The sequence below is a fragment of the Megalops cyprinoides genome, chromosome 14, assembly GCF_013368585.1.
Source record: "Megalops cyprinoides isolate fMegCyp1 chromosome 14, fMegCyp1.pri, whole genome shotgun sequence".
Taxonomy (NCBI): domain Eukaryota; kingdom Metazoa; phylum Chordata; class Actinopteri; order Elopiformes; family Megalopidae; genus Megalops; species Megalops cyprinoides.
The window spans coordinates 24,576,575-24,599,035 of NC_050596.1; the positions used below are offsets into that span (position 1 = coordinate 24,576,575).

The following is a 22,461-nucleotide window of genomic DNA, read 5'->3' on the forward strand; positions in this document are numbered from 1 at the left end:
AATTCTGTTTATGTGCAGACAAATGACAAAAACACAATTTACTAATAGTTTATTAATAATAACATATTTATTAATCATGCAAATACTATTTTTGTGCTGTGAGATGACCTGTTCTGAATATTAGATACTTACAGATGATACAGATGGTTTCACAGGAATACTCTAAAAGGATGGTGGCAGATTCAGTGTAGTACAAATAACCCTGTTGTAGAGTGTGCTCTCCCAAATAATTAGCTTGTAGGATTTCCTGCTTTGTGCTCAAACACCCTAATATGCCATAGAAGCACTGACTTCCAACAGATAGCACAGTTCTTTATCACTTTTCTATGTTTGTGAAGTGCTTATGGGAATAAAGAGTAGTTTGGCTTCAATATGGAGTTGCTGCGGTCAATGCCAATTCCCTACACACTGTAAATAGCAATTCGTCATTCCTCTTTGTTTGTTCCTCTTTAGTGTCAGCAACTCCTAAAAAAGTGATGTTCTACAAACTGAAAGCGCTACAAGCTTGCTTTGCAGCTGGTATTTTGATTGCCTTCCTTATGTGCACACAGTAACAAGGAGGGTTAAGAAACTATTTCTGAGCAAAAGCATTAAAATGACATGTGATATGACATGAGTTCCAGGAAAATCTTAGACAGACTAGTGTACATCAACATATTCCATCTTTCTGGAGACAATGCCATGTCAGGAGACAATCATCTGTTCAGCCCATAGGATGCTGGTGAGTTGCAGTGCGTGGAGAGCAGCATAAAGTGGGAGCCCTTGCCTGGCAGAACGAAGCAGTTACATTCCACACCAATGGACTCCCAGTTATTATTGTAGGTCCGAGCTGTGGAATTTGGAATGCATTTGGAATGTGCACCTCTGACACCCAGGAGCCCACTGTATTTATTTAGATTGAAAGAAATGTCAGCAAGAAACTTGGAAATGCTTTGCAGTGGAAGTATAATATTCTCATAAATAACAGGGCAGAGCACGAGAGAGTGTTCCACAATTAATGTGCTACAAAAACTTAGCCGAAAATTACATTATTCGCTCTGTTGTTAACAGTTTTTACTGCTGAATGATATAGGATAAATACCCTTTCACACAGGTCACAGGCCAACATTCAAGATGGCCACCTCAGCTTAGAATTGCATCACACTATCTGCGTGACACATCCAGGTGCACAACAACCGTGCAATGTGAATGTGTCTGAAAGACCACATTCTCTTCTATTCCAAACCCATCCCACAGAGGTCCCTCTAATATAATGTAATAAATGGGATGAGATTATTTCTAATTGTATATGGCAGGGAAAGAAACTGAGAACAAGATTTAAAACACTGCAGTTACCACAGAACAGCAGTGGGATGAATCTTCCGAGTTTTAAAGAGTATTACTATGCAGCTCAAATTAGACCATTCACTTGCTTGTGTAAATGCAAGCAATATTAGCCAACAAAGAACTTGCGAAACTTCTAATCTGCATAGAGAATTCCTGGACAAAATACCCACTGATGATTTGCAATATGCTTATAAAAGAATACCAATTAATAAACTCAGTAAAAGTATTAATAGGGTATGCAGTAGTTTAGATAATGGATTTAAAATCTGCGCAACCAGAGATGTACCAGTATTCTGTAATATACAGCAATGGACGAGAGAGAACTCCAGAGTTTTTCACGCTCTGAAAAAGAAATATAAATGAGAAGTCTACATTTTTATTGGAATCTCTGAATGTTCCATTACTTCAACAAACACAGAGAGTGGTGAAATGGAGGTTATTACAGAGATGCAGAGGTAATTCATAGCTGCTTTGAAATCAAAGCCATGCAGGGGTTCTGCTTCCATATTGTACAAAGGCTTTATAAAAATAAAATCCCATTCAGTATCTTATATGAAAGGAAAAATAGAAAAAGAAGGTACCTTAAATTTTGGATGTGGAATAAAAAAAATAATCTGTACCTTTCAATGAAATTCTCATATTTGGATGGAATTCAGTTTTTTGTTATTCTAATACAGAAGGCACTGTACATTATCGTTATTTAGCAGATGCTCATATGCAGAGCAACTTACATAGATTACAATTTTTATATGTTATCCAGTCATGCAGCAGGCTATTTACTGAAACAATTCTGGGTCACATTCCTTGCTAATGGGTTCAACAGCAGTGTCCTAACAAGGAATTGAACCAGCAACCTTTCGGATATGAGTCTAGCTTGTAACAAATTATGCTACATTATAACACACCATGCAGGGGAGCTCCCAAAATGCTGGGGGCAATGTGAACGCCAAATGGCCAATCATTTTCATGTATTCTGGGGTTGTCCAAACACACAGCCATACTGGACCAATGTACAAGGCATGTTTAAAATCATATGCTGACATTCTTTTTAAAAGTGGGGTACTGTTTTCAGGTAATGTTTCATTTAATTTTGATGTCACAGATGCTGTAGGTACCATCTTGGAATACTTTCGGAAGCTAATAAAAACATTCGAACAACAAAATGATTGTGGATTCCTGGATAGATCTGAAAGAAAATTTATGTAATGGAAAAGTTGCATTTCTCTTCAAGATTACAAATGTGTTACTTACTGGTCAAAGTAGGTTAGGTACGTGACTTCTGTAAGATCTGATTTTATAAAAATGCAATATGTAAGAAAATGAAATTGTTTCAATCATTGGGGTGTCTTCCTTAAAAAAGACTTTAAAAAAAGAAAAAGAAAGACAACATTCTCCTCAAATGGAAAAGGGAAGGGGCAAGTTATGCAAAAGAAGTTAGGAAAGATGGAATAACATTGCTTTGGAATAGAACTCCAATACAACTTTTTTTGTGAGATAATGTGGGCCTCATTGTTTTGTTTTCATGTAAATATCAGTAATTTCAATGGATTTTTTTTGGCTGACATCTCTTTTTTAGATACAAATAACTTGGCACCTTTGTACTGTATGTTAAAGGGCACTTTCTTATATACTGCGGTCCTGTCATTTAGTGTTTGATGTCATCCAGGTCTGGGCCTATGCATAAAACATTAGACAACTGATCCAATTGAACCAACTGATATTGAACGTTAACCATGTCAACACATTTTTCAGGCTGACTTTTTCAGAAAACATGCCATTTCACTTCAAACTAGAAACTGCCAACTGATATCACTGAGCTTTATTTCCAACATCATCTTTGCAAAGCAATCAAGTTAGTAATCAAAGGTGTAGGTAAAATCTTATGACATGACAGCAACTTCTCCATTGTCTATTTTTTACAAATGTTAGCAAATCAGACAAGAACAAAAAGGAGACACATTTTTAGCATATCCCTTGATAATGATTCTTTCATCTCTGGTTCATTTTTTACCTTAATCATGGGATGTGATTCCCATGTTGACTTTAACCTTTTAAGGGGCAAGTTATAGCAACCTTTTGATTTGATTATGTTCATTGCTAGGAGAGTATATTTCATAATTCAACAACTCAACAACACTGTTTCCATTGTATGTTGAAAACTCTGAAAAATCCCTGAAGAACAATTGAGAACTACAAAGTATTAAATAATGTAGTCTAAAACGAAGTTATTCTCTTAGAAAATGGCAATAACACTACAATATTAAGTAAAACCTGCACAATGATTTCAATTATTTTCTTGTCTCATGAAATTGCAAGCACACAAGCGCAGTACAGGATTGACATATGGTAGCAATCTGACTAAGCCTGAGTAAGCAAAAACACAGTAAATCCAAAAACAATGCATCATCAGGATGCAGGGATTGTTACTATACAGTAACAACATACAACAATACTTGATGTGTTATTACTTTATGTGCTTTTACAGACTAAATTCACTTTAATTCTAACCTCTCTTTAATTCTAGTTTCAACTCCATATCTAGTCATTACAACAAACCTAAATGATTTTAAACTTAAAAGATCAATACAATACAGCCCAGGTTTCTCATATATTATCACAATCACCTTATAGTACATTTTTGTATTTCATTTAAGAATCTTAATCACTCGAGAATTTTGCTAAAAACTGTCTTTTCATGGTCAGTGTGTTTTACTTCAGCGTTATATTTTCATGGACTATAACTGGCCTAGATAGAGGCAATGACCAAGACTGTTCTTTGTTCTTTAATTTTTTTTTTTAGCACACTTTGTTCTAAATTGCTTTCAGGGCAGAGAACTTTCTATGTTTCCAGAACACAGAGGGAACAATATGTAAATGAATCATTGCCTTGCAAACATCAAATAATAACCCTTTACTGTACACTCTAACAGCGCACGGCTAATGTGTTGATGAGTCAGGGCTTTTGCACAATGGTGCTACAAACGCTTTTGGTTCTAAGTTGGGTATAAAAATGCCAGCGGGTTGTGGTGGATGCAGTGCAGCTCTGAGACAGCATCAGCCTTCAACATGGGCAGGGTGAGATTAATTTAGAGCTGGATAGTACACTGTAATATGGACTACATGGCCTCATCTCCTAAACACAACTCAGATAAAACAAAAATTCGGATGCTGATACATAATGCAATGATTTTAAAAAACAGTCTTATTACACTCTATTAGTTTCCTCTCCTATCTAATTCAAGAGCTCACTCATAACTCTTTAGCGCATTAATGAGAATGAAAACTCAATAAAGTAAAAAATATTAAATCAAAATAACTTTAAACATGACACTGCAGTAGGTATGGATTGAGAGATTTAACATCAGTCGTTTATTTATTTTTCATTTTTCCAGATCATCTTCTACGAGGACAGGAACTTCGGCGGTCGCCACTATGAGTGTAGCAGCGACTGCGCTGATTTCAGCTCCTACCTGAGCCACTGCAACTCCTGCAGGGTGGAGAGTGGCTGCTGGATGGTCTATGACCGCACCAACTACATGGGGAACCAGTACTTCCTGAGGAGGGGCGAGTACTCTGACTACTCTCGCTGGGGCATGTTCGATGGCATCCGCTCCTGCCGTATGATCCCCATGGTGAGTCTTGAACCTATTGCAGCTAAAAAGCAAACAGCTCTACTTTTATCCCTTTAATTTCATAGATGAAAATCAAAATCGTGGCAAGAATATAAATCAAAAACTACTGGATTTTGTTTTCAATTTGTTGATCACTTCTTTGAGAGGTAACCATGCTTTAATTTGCTTTATTTACCAACAGTACAGGGGAGCCTACAGGATGAGGATCTACGAGAGGGAGAACTTTGGAGGTCAGATGTACGAGGTGATGGATGACTGCGACTCCATCATGGACCGTTACCGTATGTCTGAGTGCCATTCCTGCAACGTGATGGACGGCCACTGGCTGTTTTACGAGCAGCCCCACTACAGAGGCAGGATGTGGTACATGAGGCCTGGGGAGTACAGGAACTTCAGAGACATGGGATACTCCAACATGAGATTCATGTCCATGAGGCGTATCATGGATATGTGCTAAATTCACAGCCTTAATACTGGAAATACTTACAGACAGCCAATAAAATGTTTTAAATGCTCAAAGTTGTCTCAGTCAGTCCTTTCATAGGTCAAATTGATCTTGAACATTTTGTACCAAATGGGACAGCCATCCATTAAGATGTCCGCCGGCGTTACAGAGATGGGTTACAAGTGATTACATCACTACCTCTCAATCCTAGGCCTACAGGGTCAAAATCCTCCATGTTTTCTGGTTGTGTTAAACCTCCTGATAGAGCTCCTGAGTAACAGACAGCACAGACAGTAAAAGCACTTGCTCTAAGCGTAGGCTTGGCGTAAGAGTACGAAACCAGCTTTGTCATTTGCCAAAGATGACTAATAGCCCACATTAGTAAAAGAAACTGGCTTCATTCCACTAGGGATAGCTGTGGGTCACTCTGTTCTCAGCATCCTGGGACTCACTTCAGAACGTACACCTTACTCTGATAGTGTTAAGAGGATGTGCCTGTCCTCTGACAGCATTCGCTTCCTGGTGCACTGTGACACTTGTAGTGTGGAAAATGCTCCTGGCGAGTGTGCATGTGTGTCAGAGGACTGCATGTCTTTCACCAAACACTCCTGAGTAGGTCCAGCTTTCATTTTTGTGGCATTGGCAATCATGAAAATTTAATTGGTGAATAAAGTTGGTGAGGTGAAAAAGAACCTGGTTTCAGAATATAATCCTGAAGCGGGAGCAGTGTAGAAATCTGCACTACAGTAGCATAAATATGTACGATGCTTTACCATTGGGACAAGTATTGTGAACAGTGTCAGAATTAATTATTCATGCCTGTGCATTATTCCTGCCAAATTCAATAGCAACTACAGATGTTATTAATCTCCAGATTATGTTTTATGAGGACAGGACCTTCCAGGGTCATTCTTACGAGACCAGCAGTGATTTCTGTGTGCTGACCTCCTACTTGAGCTGCTGTCACTCCTGTAGGGTGGAGAGTGGCTGCTTCATGGTCTAAGACCGATCCCACTACATGGGAAACCAGTACTTTGCGAGGAGGTGTGAGCACTCAGACTGTCAGTGCATGATGGGAATGAATGAGTGTGTCAGATTTTGCCATTTGATCACTATAGTGAGCTATGACGTGAATGATAAGAAGATTTAATTTCATTTTTTAGTATCAGGGATAGCAAGGACTTATTTCAGCAACAATGCCATACTGACACTGTGACACTGACACTGCTGGCAAAATGTGAATTTCACTGAACTGTATTTAGTAAGGTCTATTTTGCTGAATTACTGGTGTGGTGACATTTATAATGTTTGGTGAGATAATATAAACAGGCATGCACTGAAGCCATTTTAAGTGCATTTTAAATGACAATAAATAATGGAAAAAGACAAATATTTTTCAGCTAGTAATAATGACTCACTCTGCTCTTCATTACATCATTAATAGTCATGCTATTAGATGACCTATTACTAATTTTGTTAATACCAATTTATTACTACTTGTTATTACTTACTCAATCCTATTACAGCACTGAGGGTCTATGAGAGGGAGAATTGCAGAGGTCAAATGTATGAGGTGATGGATGACTGCGACTCCATTGTGGACTGTTACCACATGTCTGACTGCCAGTCCTGCCACGTGATGGACGGCCACTGGCTGTTTTACGAGCACCCCCACTACAGAGGCAGAATGGTGTACCTGAGGCCTGGGGAGTACAGGAGTTTCAGAGATATGGGATTCATGAGCATGAGATTCATGTCCATGGGGCTAATCATGAATTCCTGTTAAACACTGTTTGAAAGAACAGTTAAAAGCTCTTTCTAACTGTTCATAAGAAAAATACATTCCAGATAAAAGTTTCATTTTATTTTAGAAAGCTTTGTTATGGTATCTTCTCATTCAACAAAATAAGTTACTGCACTGAAGACATCATTAAAGCAAAAATAAAACAATTAATTATATTATTTATATTAATATATAAATATATTAATCTGCTGTCTTTTCCAAACTAAAGGATCATTTATGCCTGTATCAGAAAGCCCATTAACATTCATATAAAAAATGGCTACAATATACAATTCATTTGGTGTATAAGGGAGTTTCAGACATTCAGATATCTGCATTACAAGCCTGCTGTTGCTTTTAAATTATTTAGTTGCATAAAATAATAACCCTTTTCAGTCTTTTGACAATCTGCTGTAAACCTCTATGCACTGCTGACTCAGAGGCTAAATACAATAGGCTAAACAGATTCTTTGTATGCCACGTCAGGTATAAAAAGGCAGCAGATCAGTATGACGACACAGCTCAAATAACCAACAAATGAAACGGTAAGGTAAGCTTTAAGCATATATTGCCAGTGTTGTTATTATGAGTGCAGCAGAACTCAGCTGAGCTGAGCTGTCAGTTCCTGCCTGCCCTGTTGCAACTCCTGCAGAGTGTGGAGCAGCTGCTGGATGGCCTATGATCATCAGAGCTACGTGCAGGGGCACAAGTTTCCTGAATAGCAGCACATGACAGCTTTTAGATTCAAACTGTTCCGTCAGTGCGTCCAACATCAAAACGTATGCTTTAATTCAGAACTACTGACCAAAAAACTCAAATAATAATATTTAAATGCATTTTAATGTATGAGCATCTCAGCCCAAGCTGTTCTATGGTGGAATCAAATAATATCAAGATCAAATCTGATTACTAATTACTATTTCTATCAATACCACATTAACATTGCATTTTGTATGTTTCAGAAACAAACACTACAAAATACGTAGGCTGAACTGTAGTTCTGAAAAGTTCTGAATTTCTGAAAAAAACAAGTCCTTTTTTATCCTGGAGGCTTATCATATTATACTGTAAAAAGACATACACCATTTTTAAAACTTGTACCTCTGAAACAACAACATAAATAATTATTACTTAAGTGTCAAGTTACATTTATGTACATGTATAATGAGCTATTCAGAGTAGGGATCCACCACCAGCCAATTTACACCAACTTTGGGAAGCGTTGGAGTCAACATGGGCCAGCATCTCTGTGCTGCAAAAGGGGTCCACCTCACTATTAGGTGTACCAAATAAAGCTGCCACTCAGCACATAAATGAATATACAATTACATTGTCACTGATGTGGAACTCATGTTTGTGTTTTAAGGAATCACCTACCCGAGCCCTGAATCAAAACCTGAACTCTCAACCTAATGTACAGTACATGTAATAGATAAATCTGATCACCTAACCTAAACCCTGCTATTAACACCAGGACAAGCATATACCTATTGTGGGCTTTTCAATTCTCTGTACTCCACTCCCCTCTGGAGGCCAAAGCTTGCCAATAGAATTCATAGATAAAGTACTGTACACTGTATTTTTGTAAATACCAACAAACAGGTTTGAATCTGGCATCATCCTTCTGTTCGAACTAAATCAATCGGCACTTAATCAGCTCCAACTCAACCAAGTTATTAGAGTTATTAAATTCTATAGCACACATGAAGGGTTTGGAACAGTTAAACAAGGCTATTAGTAATATTCAAGCAAACACATGCAATTTATATTATTTTTCCACTTTCTTCCTGTGCTCAATGTTAGTTTTAACACCCTTACTGTACTGTGCAGTACATTACAGGAAATACTGATATAATTATCAACTAAACACCGAATAGCTATTTTTAGCACAATAACAGCTATCCCCAGCATGTGGCGTTAGGTTTCTTCCCGTATTTTTTCCCTTTAGTCATACCTGATGCGGGAGCACACCTCCAAAGTTCAATGAAATGTTTCCAGGGGAGAAAAATATCACTTGTTGTATCTATATGTTGGTTAACTTACCTATTAACTTTGAAAAACACATAGCACATGTTTCACTTTTTATCTTTGTAGCCATGTGTTTCTATCTACCACATGGAAGCAGCATAGTGCTGTTGCTGTGATATCAACATTGAATAGATACAAGTGGTGTTTTTTCCCCCAGAAGCATTTCACATGGCCTCAGAAAACTGGAGGTGTGCTCCCACATCAGGTATGACTAAAGGGAAAAAAATATGGGAAGAAACCTAATGCTACATGCCAGAGATAGCTGTTATTGCACTAAAAATAGCTATTTGATGTATCGTGATGGCTATACCACCCAGCCCTACTTTATTGATCCCAAAGGAAATTATTGTGCCAGAAATCGCTCACTTACAGTATCAGAAACAATGCTACAATGAAGATAAAAATAAAAATAAGAATAAAAACACTTTAGTTCCAATATTTTAAGGAAAACGACTTGCTAATTGTAGTACTTTCTGCAGTTCTTTCTGTTTATTTTATGGATTACAATGAGTTTAGTATTACAATGTGTTTTGGATTCTGTGAACTAGTGACTGATATATGGGAGTATACTTGGTTTCCCTTGTCTAGTCAGGTTGCACAAGTTAACTTGTGGTAGGGCTTGAATAGCATTATGCTCACACTCACTGAAGTCTTGAAGTGCTGTTACTCTTATCTGACACTGTTGCTCATTCAACCTGAATGGATACACTTCTGTTCTTTTGTGCTGGAAGTCGCTCTGGATAAGACCGTCTGCTAAATGTAATGTAATATGTAATGCAACTGATATGGCCAGTTTCGAACCTGGATGAAGGGTTCAGCCTGCACCCAAAGCAAAAGTCTTGCTACCATGGCACTTATGTTTTTGCAATGGATGATGAAAGTTGAATTTTGTTTTGCAAAATACATAATGTTCTCAGCATGGTGGATTTCAAACCTCAACATCAAATTTCGTCCTGTGAAGTCAATATTGATTATATTATCACCATTGCTTGTTGTTATAGCATACATGGCATATGTGTCATTTCTATATTTTTATAATTTCTATATTTTTAGTGAGTGACCTGCCCTTTGCAAAATGCGGAAGACAGCCTCACGGTCCTAGAGACAGTAATAGAGAACTAAGTAATATCTTTGACTAAACAAACAAATCAAATCTATTAAAAGTCAGCTTGATTTAAACTCTTTAAACAATATACTTTTGGACATGTAGCAGGTGAGTTAAGTCCAAACTGCCATACTGTTAAATGATAAGCTCCATTTGGTATAACAAAATCATTTATCAAACATGGATACACAATGATAATGTGTAATGCTGTAGGCAGGATGGTCATTTTCTGTGGGGGCATTCTATTTCCTATAGCCCACAGGCCCCACACAAACTCAAAAAATCCTTCACATTTTTAGGAATTAATGTAACAAAGGATTCAAATTCCAGAACAGACAGTTCAACAGCTCCGGTGGCAAGCATAGCCTCTTGGCTTACTTTGATAACTTTCAAAGACTTTGTTGTTAATGGGGATTGAGGATGCAAAGGATTACCTGTTTTGCAGTTTACCATTCACTGTGATGGATATGTGTTGAGAAGGGGAAAGGAAAGGGTGAATCTAGAGATTAACAGTTGTGAATAGAGTATTATCAGCTTCTGTGATTTGCTTTTGTCTCAATAACCTATCTTGATCAGGGTCACAGGAACTCTTCCTGATTGAAATGTTAACCCCTTTTTTCTTGAATTTGTACTGCTGATAAGCCTGAACTGATCTAAATGCTACACAAGTCCAAACTAAAAGCAAAAGCTATAGAGATCATTATCCTAACTCTTGTCCTTTTACATGCATAATAGTGTAGCACACGTGTCAATGTTTGGTAGAATCGATTAGTGAATAAAATGTTGTCTTATCACATCTTGCATACAGTGGGTGTTTCATGGAAAGAGAAAAGTTGAATTGGACATTGTTCACCTTAAATACTGAGTGTAAACCACATTAGTCAGGATATTGGTATTTTGACAGGACAAGGTCCAAATTCAGATTTTTGCATCTCAGAATTTCAAATTAAAAGACTGAAAACTGAGACGCGTTTCATTACTTCAGCCTCGATCTCCAAACTTATCCTCCCTGGGAGGCCCTTGTGGTGAAAATATTCTGTACTTAGACTATGTACAATATATTAATGTACATGATAGTCATACAAAAGCAAAATAGTGAGCAAGTTATTGTTATTACTCTACATCTCAAACATTACTATTGTGAAGAGATATGTAACATAAATAACTGTGAATGCCAGAATAATATACACAGATCACTGCTACCTTCAGTCTTAATCATGGTTGCATGCACACAGAGCCAATGAGCAACACTGTCAGTAGCCTTTGTGCAAGTCACAGGAAGGTCATTTGCCCTGTTAACACGGAACGCAAATGTCTTTTGTGTGGCAGCAGTGCATGCTTTCAAAAAAGCTGACATGTAAAGTTATATGATTTACATGACAATGTTTCTGTATCTTACAGTCTATAAAAAGGTCTGGCTCAAGGCACCCGCCGTTGCAGTGTGACCAAAGTCAGCCAACATAATGGGGAAGGTAAGGCTGGTTGTTTTGCTATGCATCCTCTGTGCCTCTGCATATTTCCGTAAACTATTGAGCCGGCAACAATGAGGCTATTTTGGGCCGACACTCACAATTGTTTCAGCGTGTGCATTCTCTTTCTGGGAAACAGTGCTGGACTGAATCCTTCCACAAGTAAACAAAAACTGATCTGTTTTCAGATCATTTTCTACGAGGACAGGAACTTCCAGGGGCGCTCCTATGAGTGCAGCAGTGACTGCGCGGACCTGCACCCCCACTTCAGCCGCTGCAACTCCATCAGGGTGGAGAGCGGCAGCTGGATGGTATACGAGCGCCCTAGCTACATGGGGTACCAGTACTTCCTGAGGAGGGGCGAGTATCCTGACTACCAGCGCTGGATGGGCTTCAACGACTGTGTCCGGTCCTGCCGCATGATTCCCCAGGTAAGCAGCCATCTAATATACTTACATCAGCATTGGGAAATTATGGACCAGTCCTTGAGAGCCGCAGTCCTGCATAATTTAGCACTACCCTTTCAAGAAGCAGCTGATTTAAACCTTGAACACGAGATTGGGTTCTTATCCAAATAGAATACCTCAATTTAAACTATTAAGAGCTGGGGCACAAACAAAATTCAGTTTACCCTAAGTACTTCCAGGACTGGAACTAAGAGGGTGTACAGTATCCCTCTGCTACAACAATATCTCTTGACTCCAAATTCAGGTAGGACATTATATCCCTTTATATTCCCACAGCATCAAGGATCTCACAGAATGAGGATCTATGAGCGCTCAGATTTTGGCGGTCACATGATGGAGTTCACCGACGACTGCCCCTCACTCTATGACCGCTTCCATTACAACGACATTCACTCCTGCAATGTGATGGATGGCTACTGGATCTTCTATGAGCACCCCAACTACAGGGGCAGACAGTATTTGATGAGGCCTGGAGAGTACAGGAGATACAGTGAATGGGGAGCCATGAGCCCCAGGATTGGCTCAATGAGGCGCATCATGTATTAAAAAACATACTATACAAATATACGACATAATACACAAATCATTATTATTTAAAGAATACGAATAAAGCCTAGTTTACTTCATCCACTGACTTCAAGTTTTTATTTGATGAAAAAAAAAATTGGATTAGCAGCTATTTTATGTTTTTATTTTTGGATAACAAAGTGCTGAATGTAAATTGTCTGCCAAATGAAAATTGTTTTGTGTAGGAGCAATTAAGGACTTCTCAGCATTCAAAGAGGGTTTAGACTAATAATCATTACTCTATACTGCAGCTGCTACTACTAAATAATTGCCCATATTTATTATTATTACTTATATATACACTTATAAAGGCAAGCTGTAATTCTGTTCATCAGGCTTAGTTTCTCTAACATATGTATGTTCTTTTACTAGCTATAGATTTTTTTTACTATGTTTAATTTAGTTCTTTGAAGTTAAATATGACTATGGAACTGCCTCTTGCATATATCCTTAGGCTTCAAGTTGGAACATAGTTTCATAGTCATACAAGGTTATTAAAATGTGTGATGAATAACATTTCTTTTTACATTTGGAAATATCCTTAACTATATTTCTATATGTTTAACAAGTTTAATCTTTGTCTTATCAATGGAAAAATTATTTTAGGGTAATTTAAAAACTGGTTCCCTTAAAATAAAGAAAAATAAAATGAACATCCCAGACATGTTACTATACCATACTCCTTGTACCCTTTTTACCAGCTGGTGTGAAATTTGGTACACACGATCCTCACATGAATCGTCAAAATAAAATAGCTGCTACATGAAACAATGGAGCCACTGCTAATTAATTTTGGTGTTTATAAATTACAATATTTCCAAAAAAAGCAAATATTTTTTCCACTGCAGAAAGCTTAAGCTGAAGCTACGACTGTTGTATTATTGTAATCAAACACACATCTATGTCATCCTTTGTCACACAGTACTTTCGTAAGTGCTCTTAGTGTATCATGAACTGTCTCTGTAGTATAACATTACTGTGATTGGCCCCGGTGCAAATATTTTTTCTTGGGTCCCCCCCCACCCCAAACACAAGTGCACACTCATGCGCACACACACGCACGGACACATACACACACACACAACCACTCCAGACAATTGCAAAGCAGACACTTGTGGAGGTAGATGGCAATGGTGAGCTAACGTTAGCCTCCAGCTGCACGTCAACATCTAACATTAGCATTCAATGAAGCATGGATAAAAATCTAATTTCGTCGGTTTAGCAGTACACTCATCCTGTTCTCTTTTTTCCTTCCTCTTTTGAGCGCCGCTTTTTTGTTAGGGCTTGCTAAATGTTATTTATGCTGCTAACTTATCGTCCATTTTCTGAAGAACACTTGTTAGCGCCGGTGGTCGGGACACAAACGCGGACCGCAGGATGTTCCGGTTGCAGGCGAGAATAGAAAGGGACAGGCAGTTCGTAAATCCAGGGACAGGCAGGGTTCGAAGCACAGAGAAGCAATCCGGGGGCAAATCCAAAAACGGGAGTCAGGGAGAACAGGGTCAGGAATCAGGCAGGTGAGAGGCAGCGATCAGATCCAAAACGGCAGGCAGGAATCGAGGTCAGGAAACAGGCAGGATTGGAAATGTAACAAATAACTCTCAAGTAAATGAAGCGCGGGGACGAGACAGGTGAAACACACTGAAACGAACTAGCAACAAGACAGAGACACGCAGGGAAGATATAGGGCTGGGGTAACGAGGAGATGGGAAGCAGGTGAGCAGGCAGGCAGGTGCAGGCAATCAGGTGGGCGGAGACAGGGCGGAGAGCGGGGCAGGGCTAGAACACAAGGAAAACAAAGGCACATGGACAAGGAAAACAAAAACACTGCGGCTTAAGGGGGCGGAGCCCTGACAACACTTGCTTCTTGCTAAAAGGTTGGGAACCATTGAGAAAAAATTGACATCACAACATCCACACAAGTTATCACAAATGACAGGGAGCAAGGTCATTGGACAGACAAATTAACATTTCCCAGCAAGCCTTCTTTGTAACTTTTGAGAAGAAAGCAACCAAATTAAATAAGTGGCGGGTAGAAATAATATTTATTTTTAATAAAACATGCAGTTTTGGAACATTTCAATAAGGACAAATAAAAATACATAAAACTGTGTTATACACAAGGTGGGAAGGTGGTACATGTAGCTATCACAATTACAAGTAATTTTAGTGAAATCGTTGAATGGTTACTTTGAAGACTGCGTGAAATGATCAATTCACGAGAGGGCCCACCTACAATAATAAAGCCGCAAAAAATTGCCTTCCTACGTGGGTCTCTGACAGCTTCTGGGTCCCGATGCACCGCACTGGTTGCACCGTCGATATTTACGCCAATGAACTGTCTGGACCCTGTTTGTGACTGCGTGCAGTTACATTTATCATAGTACTGGCAGAGTATAAGAAGAATTTGTGGTAAAAATGAAATGGTGGCCCAGAAATACATTTTACTATATATTTCGTTGTCCATTGACCCAGCAGTGTGCTCCCATCACTCTCTGTCCATTCATTCCTCCTAAAATCATTTTATAGCCATTTTAAATAGGTGCTATAAACATGTCTGTAATGTATAAATAGGTGTACGTCTAAACATATGGGTAATGTCCTAGCAAGAACTGACTTTGTAGCCTCAATATTTTCTCCTTCTGGCACAAGGCAGCTTCAGGAATGCTCATTATTCCCATTCAGTTCACTAGCCTTTCAATTTCACAGTGTTACTGAACAAGTCTTTCATCACTCTTAGTGGTAATGAAAAATCCAGTAAGAGGGAAAAAAATTTTTGGTGACAGTCTTGGTAATTATTTTCACACGACTTTGGAATTGCTCCCATTTTATTGGGAAGCCTGAAGCAGTTCCTCTTGAAACTTTCTAAAAGCTGATCCTCAACCCATAGATCTCACCTGTAGTTTACATTCCAAATCAATAAAAAGTAACAAGACAAATGTAATATCAGTACAAGTCTCAATCTACTATATGGACAACACAACAAAGGCACAAATGTATGACAGAAACCTTTTAGCTTGTTAGCTACTTGTTTCATCAGCAAATTATCTGGTTTCTTGTTTGTTGCACCAGTTAAGTCAATTTAGAGTTTGTCAGAAAAACAACACACCTTTGTTCTGTGGAAGATACAACCACAGCAAATATGATGCAGTGGTCAAAACTGTTAGCCTGTTACCATTATTTATGGCTTTCATATGTACACCTGCGTACAGTTTTACAGTGTAGTGTTCAGTCCTCAAGTGTGCATAGGTGAACTGGGTAACAGACTGAAGGAAATGTGTGGAATTGTTTTCCACAGATGTGCTTGGAAATAGTTGAAATTTAATTTAACAGGAATTCACCTCATGGACAAGAATATCCAGGGGTAATGAAAATACCACAAAATGAGCCATGATTCTTTTATGAGGCTTTATTAAAAATCTTGATCTCTCAAGCAATAATTTAACACATATCCATGATACGCCTCATGGACATGAATCTCATGTTGGAGTATCCCATGTCTCTGAAGCTCCTGTACTCCCCAGGCCTCATGTACCACATCCTGCCTCTGTAGTGGGGGTGCTCGTAAAACAGCCAGTGGCCGTCCATCACGTGGCAGGACTGGCAGTCGGACATGCGGTAACGGTCCATGTAAGAGTCGCAGTCATCCATCACCTCGTACATCTGACCTCCAAAGTTCTCCCTCTCGTAGATCCTCATCCTGTAGGCTCCCCTGTACTGTAATATCATTTCACCACATGATTAGAAATTGTACTTCATACAACATTCTTATCAGTATAATCTGTAATTAAAGTTAACAATGCCACGATTTCTGCTTTTCTTCTAATCTTAGTGTAAATGTGCTTAATCAATTGATATCCCAAACTTTATGAAGGTCTTATGTCTGTCAATGTCAATTTACAACTTAAAAATTTACAGGTGCTGATATTCTGTCCCACACTCATCACACTCTTGATAGATCACATTATTAATACTTTCCATGAACACTGAAAAAATATTTTAATGTGAGAGTAACTACTGGAAGTACTTAAATGTAATATATTATATATGAACCAAGCACCCGAACATACTATTGAAATGATTGAAGAGTTCAAAATCAGTCAGCAGCTTTGAGTATGAGAATGCCTACAGCACACTGTAGGAGAAGCATCTCCATTGGACTTCTGTTTAACTGCAACACTTTAATCCATGCCAACACTGGTGTTTTGTAACTGTTTAACTGTTACAAGCATGGTATTGATACCATGTGCTATTTGTTTTTTTATATTTCACATTATCTTGTTTTAACAATTTAATGGAAATTTGTTCAAATATATGTAGAAATATTAGACACAAATATCTTTCTTACCATGGGGATCATACGGCAGGAGCGGATTCCATCGAACATGCCCCAGCGAGAGTAGTCAGAGTACTCGCCCCTCCTCAGGAAGTACTGGTTCCCCATGTAGTTGGTGCGGTCATAGACCATCCAGCAGCCACTCTCCACCCTGCAGGAGTTGCAGCGGCTGAAGTAGGAGCTGAAATCAGCACAGTCACTGCTACACTCATAGTAGCGACCGCCGAAGTTCCTGTCCTCGTAGAAGATGATCTGAAAAATCAACAATAATGAATTGCTTCACACATCCACTTGTCCACTGTCAAAACTGTGATATACATCCTAATTTACAGGTTCACATTACATCCATAATTACAAGAGGGATAGAAGTTCTCACCAAAATTCATAATAAATAAATGTTGTTTTCAGAAGGTCTTGTATTGGTACTCTTTAAACATTAAACATTTAAACTTTAAACATTTTCAGACTATAAATATTAAGCATTACACAATTAAAATATTTTGGAAAGCTTTATGGTATTATCCTTACCTTGCCCATTTTGGAGGTTTCCGACTGTTCAGCTTGCACCGACAAGCCAACGTATGCCTGCCGTTTATATACAAGGACAAACCTGGGACCTCTGGTGTGTTGTTATTCAAATGGTTGAAACTGTTGAACTTGCAGAACAGCTTTTGCTGAACAGGGTCAAAAATTGCAACAATGGTTACCATCCATATATTTCTGGCACGGTTTGCTTGTTTTGTCCATAACAATATAAGCACACCTTTTGTCGACTGTAAATTATCAGAATGTTCTAAATGTACTGCTAAATTATAACACACATACTATAAAAGTTTAAAAACCAAAGTATGGGGTAGTTTAAAAGGGTTCAAAAGTAAGAGGAAGAAATGTTACAGCAATGAAAGCAATGTCCTCTTAATCGGTTATTTTCACGTAAATCACAATTTTTCCTTTCCATCCTTTAGCTCACAACAATGGCATGAATTTAGATACCATAAAAGTGAGTAGAGCAGTGAGAATTATTATTTTATATGTGATTTGATTGATATAAATAGCCTTTTCAAAGAAGGTTCCAATCTGTAATGTTTTTAGAAATGTCACTTATTGTACAGGTTATGTCCATATACTGTATCATTGTCATTTCAAACAGTACAAGTAGTTCTGAATGAAGTAAATTGACTTTTTCATGTTTGTCATTTAACCATTTGTTTTTTGTTTTATGTTGTTGTTCAGCAAAACACAATGGGATAATTTTTTACAATATGAAAAGTCACTCTCAGGAACTGTGACGGGCTTAGATGAAGCATGTGCTATGTGAATCGATACACAGTCAGAAATGAGAGAAAGGGCAAAAAAAATTACCTTACCCTAGGAATAACGAAACAATCAAATAAAAAGCCATACATTAACTGAACAACTTTCAGTGATCTCCATAAAACCAGACACATGCATTAGTCATCTTATTTTAAAGGAAGAAATATATTTTAATGCATGCAAGCCATTCATAAACATGCCAGAATCAGTTACTTGTATTTAATGTAAAATACAAGCTGAAGGGAAAGGGAATGATGAACTACAATATGTACCAGGACATGTTCTTCCAAAACCTGAACCTATCTAAGAAGATTAATCTTAACATGAAAATGTTCATTCCAGTCTGACAATGATCCAGATGATCATCCAAACCTACAAAAAACAGTTATTGCCATCACCAGACCTCAGTCCTATCAAACCTTTATGGCTCAAACTCAAGAAAGCAAATGAAACAAAAACCAAAAGGACTGAAGAATCTAGAGCAATTCTTCCCAATGGAATGGTAAATCTGGAAAATACCCTCTCAGAAATTCCAGAGTTCATAAAATAGTACAGGAGATATTTTGTCAGTGTAATCCAAGCCAGCGGAGGATTTACAAAAACACAGTCTGCAGTCTTCTTTGTTCAGGAACGAAGACCTAGGATTTTTGTTAACATTTTTCTTGTCTTCTTTTTATATACTTTTTGAGAGTTTGGATATGGGAGGGCTTAGCCTCGGCATCCACTTATTTTCACCACTGTCACACGTTCATTTAATGTAACTGTCTCATTGGGCTCATTGCAGGCCTGCTTCAATGATATAAAGACTTATTGGAAAATGACACCTTTGTCACTTCAAAGATATCTTAAAACACAACCTGACTTATTTTAATACGTTTACATTTTTCAACTACATCACTTTTATAGGCAGTTTCCTTCAATTTCCTCTCTCCCATCTCAGTCAACGTGGAAAAGGATGTTAAATTGCACCTCTCCCGCTCAAAAAGGCCTTATTTAAGACATGCACTATCATGCTTTGTCTTTGGAGAGCCATTCCATTCTGTAAAGTTTTACACAGATTCCATCTAAGTAAATCCAAGCTTGTGAGACAGATTAAATGTGAGATGTGCCAGTTATCACTCACTAGCAGATCTGACTGTTTCTGGTCAGATTGTAGGGTTGGAAGGAAAATCATTGAAGTATTCAAGAGACAGGAGACTTCAACTGCCTACTAGAAGGAAACTTGTACTTGTATTTGTTACTTGAACTACTTGAGTAACTTGAATACAACTAATTTGAAAATAAATAATGAAAGAAAGGTGTTTACACGACTTCTGCCTATCTTGGAGTCTTGGAGTATTGTCTTAATTGTATTATTAACACGCATGTAAACGTGGCCAATGTGGCAGATATAGTAATGTGGCACAATCATAAAATTTGGTGCTGAGATGGACAGCAGCTCGTGGCTCCCGTAGATTACACAGCCAAGAAATTTCCTTTACTGTCTACTAATTGTTGGATGACTTGCACCATGTTTTTAGTAAGGTCCTTCTCCCTCTCACTCTCTTTCGTGCTTTCCGAGAACATGTGTAACATGCAACCCAACCCCTGTTACCAAGTGGTTACTATGATCAGTTTCCACCCTGCGTCATCGTACCATCCAGCACCATTAGATTTGAAAACCCTGACATTCCTGCCCTGGCCGCTATTGAATGGGAGGCCCCCCATCTCTACTTTACCAGAGGCCACCAATACCTATTCTCTGGCCTCCTAACAGTCTCTGGAACTGAACTGACAGATATTTTCATTGACTTGCTGTCATGTTTCTATTGCACTGTTTTTTTGGAGTTATCTGGTTTGTTCTCTACCATCTCTTCCTGAGAGCAGGCAATTTTTCATTTCTTCGACATTTGACCTGTTTTGGTTGTTTGATTCCCTTGAGAAAACATTCCTCCAACAGAATTTAGCATCCAGAATCAACCCCCTGGTTCAAAAATGATTAAAATGCAGACCCAATTTAGGAAACACTTTCACTCTTTTTGAAATTTTTTTTTTTTTCTCCCAATCTATGAAAACCATATCCTCCCTTCTTTGTAAAACAAGTTATTGGCTGTCTGGTATGAAAAGGCATCATAATTATTACAGACCTTATGGCCTACATTGAAAATATTTAATTTAACCAGCTCCCCTTTCAGAAATCCAAGGGGGGGCCTTCTGAAAGTTGAACCACACTGTAACACAAGCCTGTATAATTTCTGTACAATACTTCCAAATTCATAATTTTGTCTGAAGCAAGCTGTTTATGAGCTTTCTGCAAAGCAAGCAATTTCTGAACTTTTTCTAACATTAGTCAAAAAGCTTCTTGAGTTTATGGGGCACTGAATTTAATGTCAGCTATATTGCATTGCCATAAAAACAAAAATTCTGCTGCTTTTTTTTTTTAACCAAAACCAATTAGCCACGATCCATGGACCGTCTCCCCATTTAATCAATCACTAAACTGCTTTCGGTCTTGCATTCTTTCACTGCTCTGACATACGGTTACTAACATTGGAGAAGATTCAGGGCCGGCCCAAGCCTTTATGGGGCCCAAAGCAGAATTTGATTTGGGGGCCCCCCACCGCCTTGGCACCACCAATACTACTGACTGTTGTCGATACTTGATCATTTGCACATATTGCATTTTTGTTTGATTACCATTGACATAATATATCACAAAAAAAACATTTCAAGCTCTCTTGTGGGACATTTCAAGCGCTCTCTTGGGGGCCCTCTGGTGGCCACGGGGGCCCTAAGCAGGCGCTTAGTTCGCTTATGTGTCGGGCGGCCCCTGAGAGGATTTAATTTGATCAGTTAGCTCTACTGGCCAAGAATAAAAGAAGAAAGGATCGTTACACTATTGAACATTAGTTAAACTAAGATGGTGATGGCAGTGTGATCGTGTAATAGTTGATTTCCTACAGCAGGACCAACCACACAATTCTCCTCCTCCTCCTCTAGGTTGTCTGCTGCAGGTGTAAGTGGTCCTGCTCATCCAACCATAGCCTAATGTAACATTAGGGACACAGTTGTCCACAACGATATTCTTGGTGTCCTTTGTTGGTGTTTTACGTTGTTTTTAAATTTGAAAATCTTCAAACGAGTTTCAAAAATACTAATTTCTAGAGGCTGAGATGACTAGCTAGCCAGACACGACTCCAACCGTACTGCTAGCTAGTAAGGAAGACCGTTAAAAGTGTTTCCATGATAATAAAATTTGAATTTTCCCATCCAAGAAGACAACCGCAGGGGAGTGAACGCCTTCGTTTATCTTCGCCCTTTGGCCTGTGTTCATGATGCACTTGTGTATCTACATCTCTGTGTAAGGCATTGCGCCATCTGTCTGAAGAAAGGGAATCTGGCCAGAGGATTAATGACAAATTGACATCAGTCCGAAATCCAGCTTTTAATACAAACACCGGCATGGCATTTTATCCCCTTAAGTCAACTTAAAGCATAAATTAATTATGAATTATATGTAAAAAATATACACTGTAGGCTATTTTGTACCCTAATTATGACATTGTGCAAGCAAGCCTCTGCTAGTGCTCTTAGGAGCACTTACAGCATCTGCTTTGCAATATTTCTTATTTAAGCCTTTCTTACAGACAGTGCAGTATCATTCTGGGCACTTTTTTCTTTAAATGCTGCTCAAGGTTCAAGGCTCAAGGTACTTCCAGTTTGTGAAAACCCAAAAGGGAGCCCTTGCACCTGCAGTGGGTGTTGGGAATCCTTGTTGAAGTGGAAGCTGCTGAGTTGAGTGGAGGAAGTTTTTGTGTGACCTTGTTTCAGATGGAAACCTAGATTGTGTTTTGTCCTGTGCTCTGGACCAGAATAACCTTCTGGATTTCATTTAATTCACTTCCCCTGCTTTCCCTTTTTAAACACCTGGTGGAATCACCTCTGGAATCGCATTTGATGTGGTTTGGGTGAAGTTCATTCACTCACATTCAAAGTTCATGTTTTGGCAC

The 22,461-nt window shown here is 38.5% G+C and overlaps 3 protein-coding genes and 1 pseudogene across 3 annotated transcripts; 3 read left to right on the plus strand and 1 right to left on the minus strand.

Annotated features, from left to right (window-relative positions):
- Positions 1–4,392: 4,392 nt before the first annotated feature.
- On the plus strand, positions 4,393–5,415 carry LOC118788858 (gamma-crystallin M3-like). Its single transcript, XM_036545011.1, has 3 exons — positions 4,393–4,401; positions 4,719–4,958; positions 5,140–5,415. The coding sequence occupies exons 1-3, from the start codon at positions 4,393–4,395 to the stop codon at positions 5,413–5,415; spliced, it is 525 nt and encodes a 174-aa protein (XP_036400904.1).
- Positions 5,416–5,892: 477 nt separating this feature from the next.
- On the plus strand, positions 5,893–7,189 carry LOC118789303 (annotated as a pseudogene).
- Positions 7,190–11,782: 4,593 nt separating this feature from the next.
- LOC118789181 (gamma-crystallin M2-like) lies at positions 11,783–12,818 on the plus strand. The gene is made up of 3 exons (XM_036545511.1): positions 11,783–11,791; positions 11,977–12,219; positions 12,532–12,818. Exons 1-3 carry the CDS (start codon positions 11,783–11,785, stop codon positions 12,799–12,801), a joined length of 522 nt encoding a protein of 173 aa, XP_036401404.1. The 3' UTR covers positions 12,802–12,818.
- A 3,445-nt stretch (positions 12,819–16,263) lies between these two features.
- Positions 16,264–17,695, minus strand: LOC118789183 (gamma-crystallin M3-like). The gene is made up of 3 exons (XM_036545512.1): positions 17,687–17,695; positions 17,171–17,410; positions 16,264–16,539 (listed from the first exon to the last, which is right to left on the minus strand). The coding sequence occupies exons 1-3, from the start codon at positions 17,693–17,695 to the stop codon at positions 16,264–16,266; spliced, it is 525 nt and encodes a 174-aa protein (XP_036401405.1).
- Positions 17,696–22,461: the final 4,766 nt, after the last annotated feature.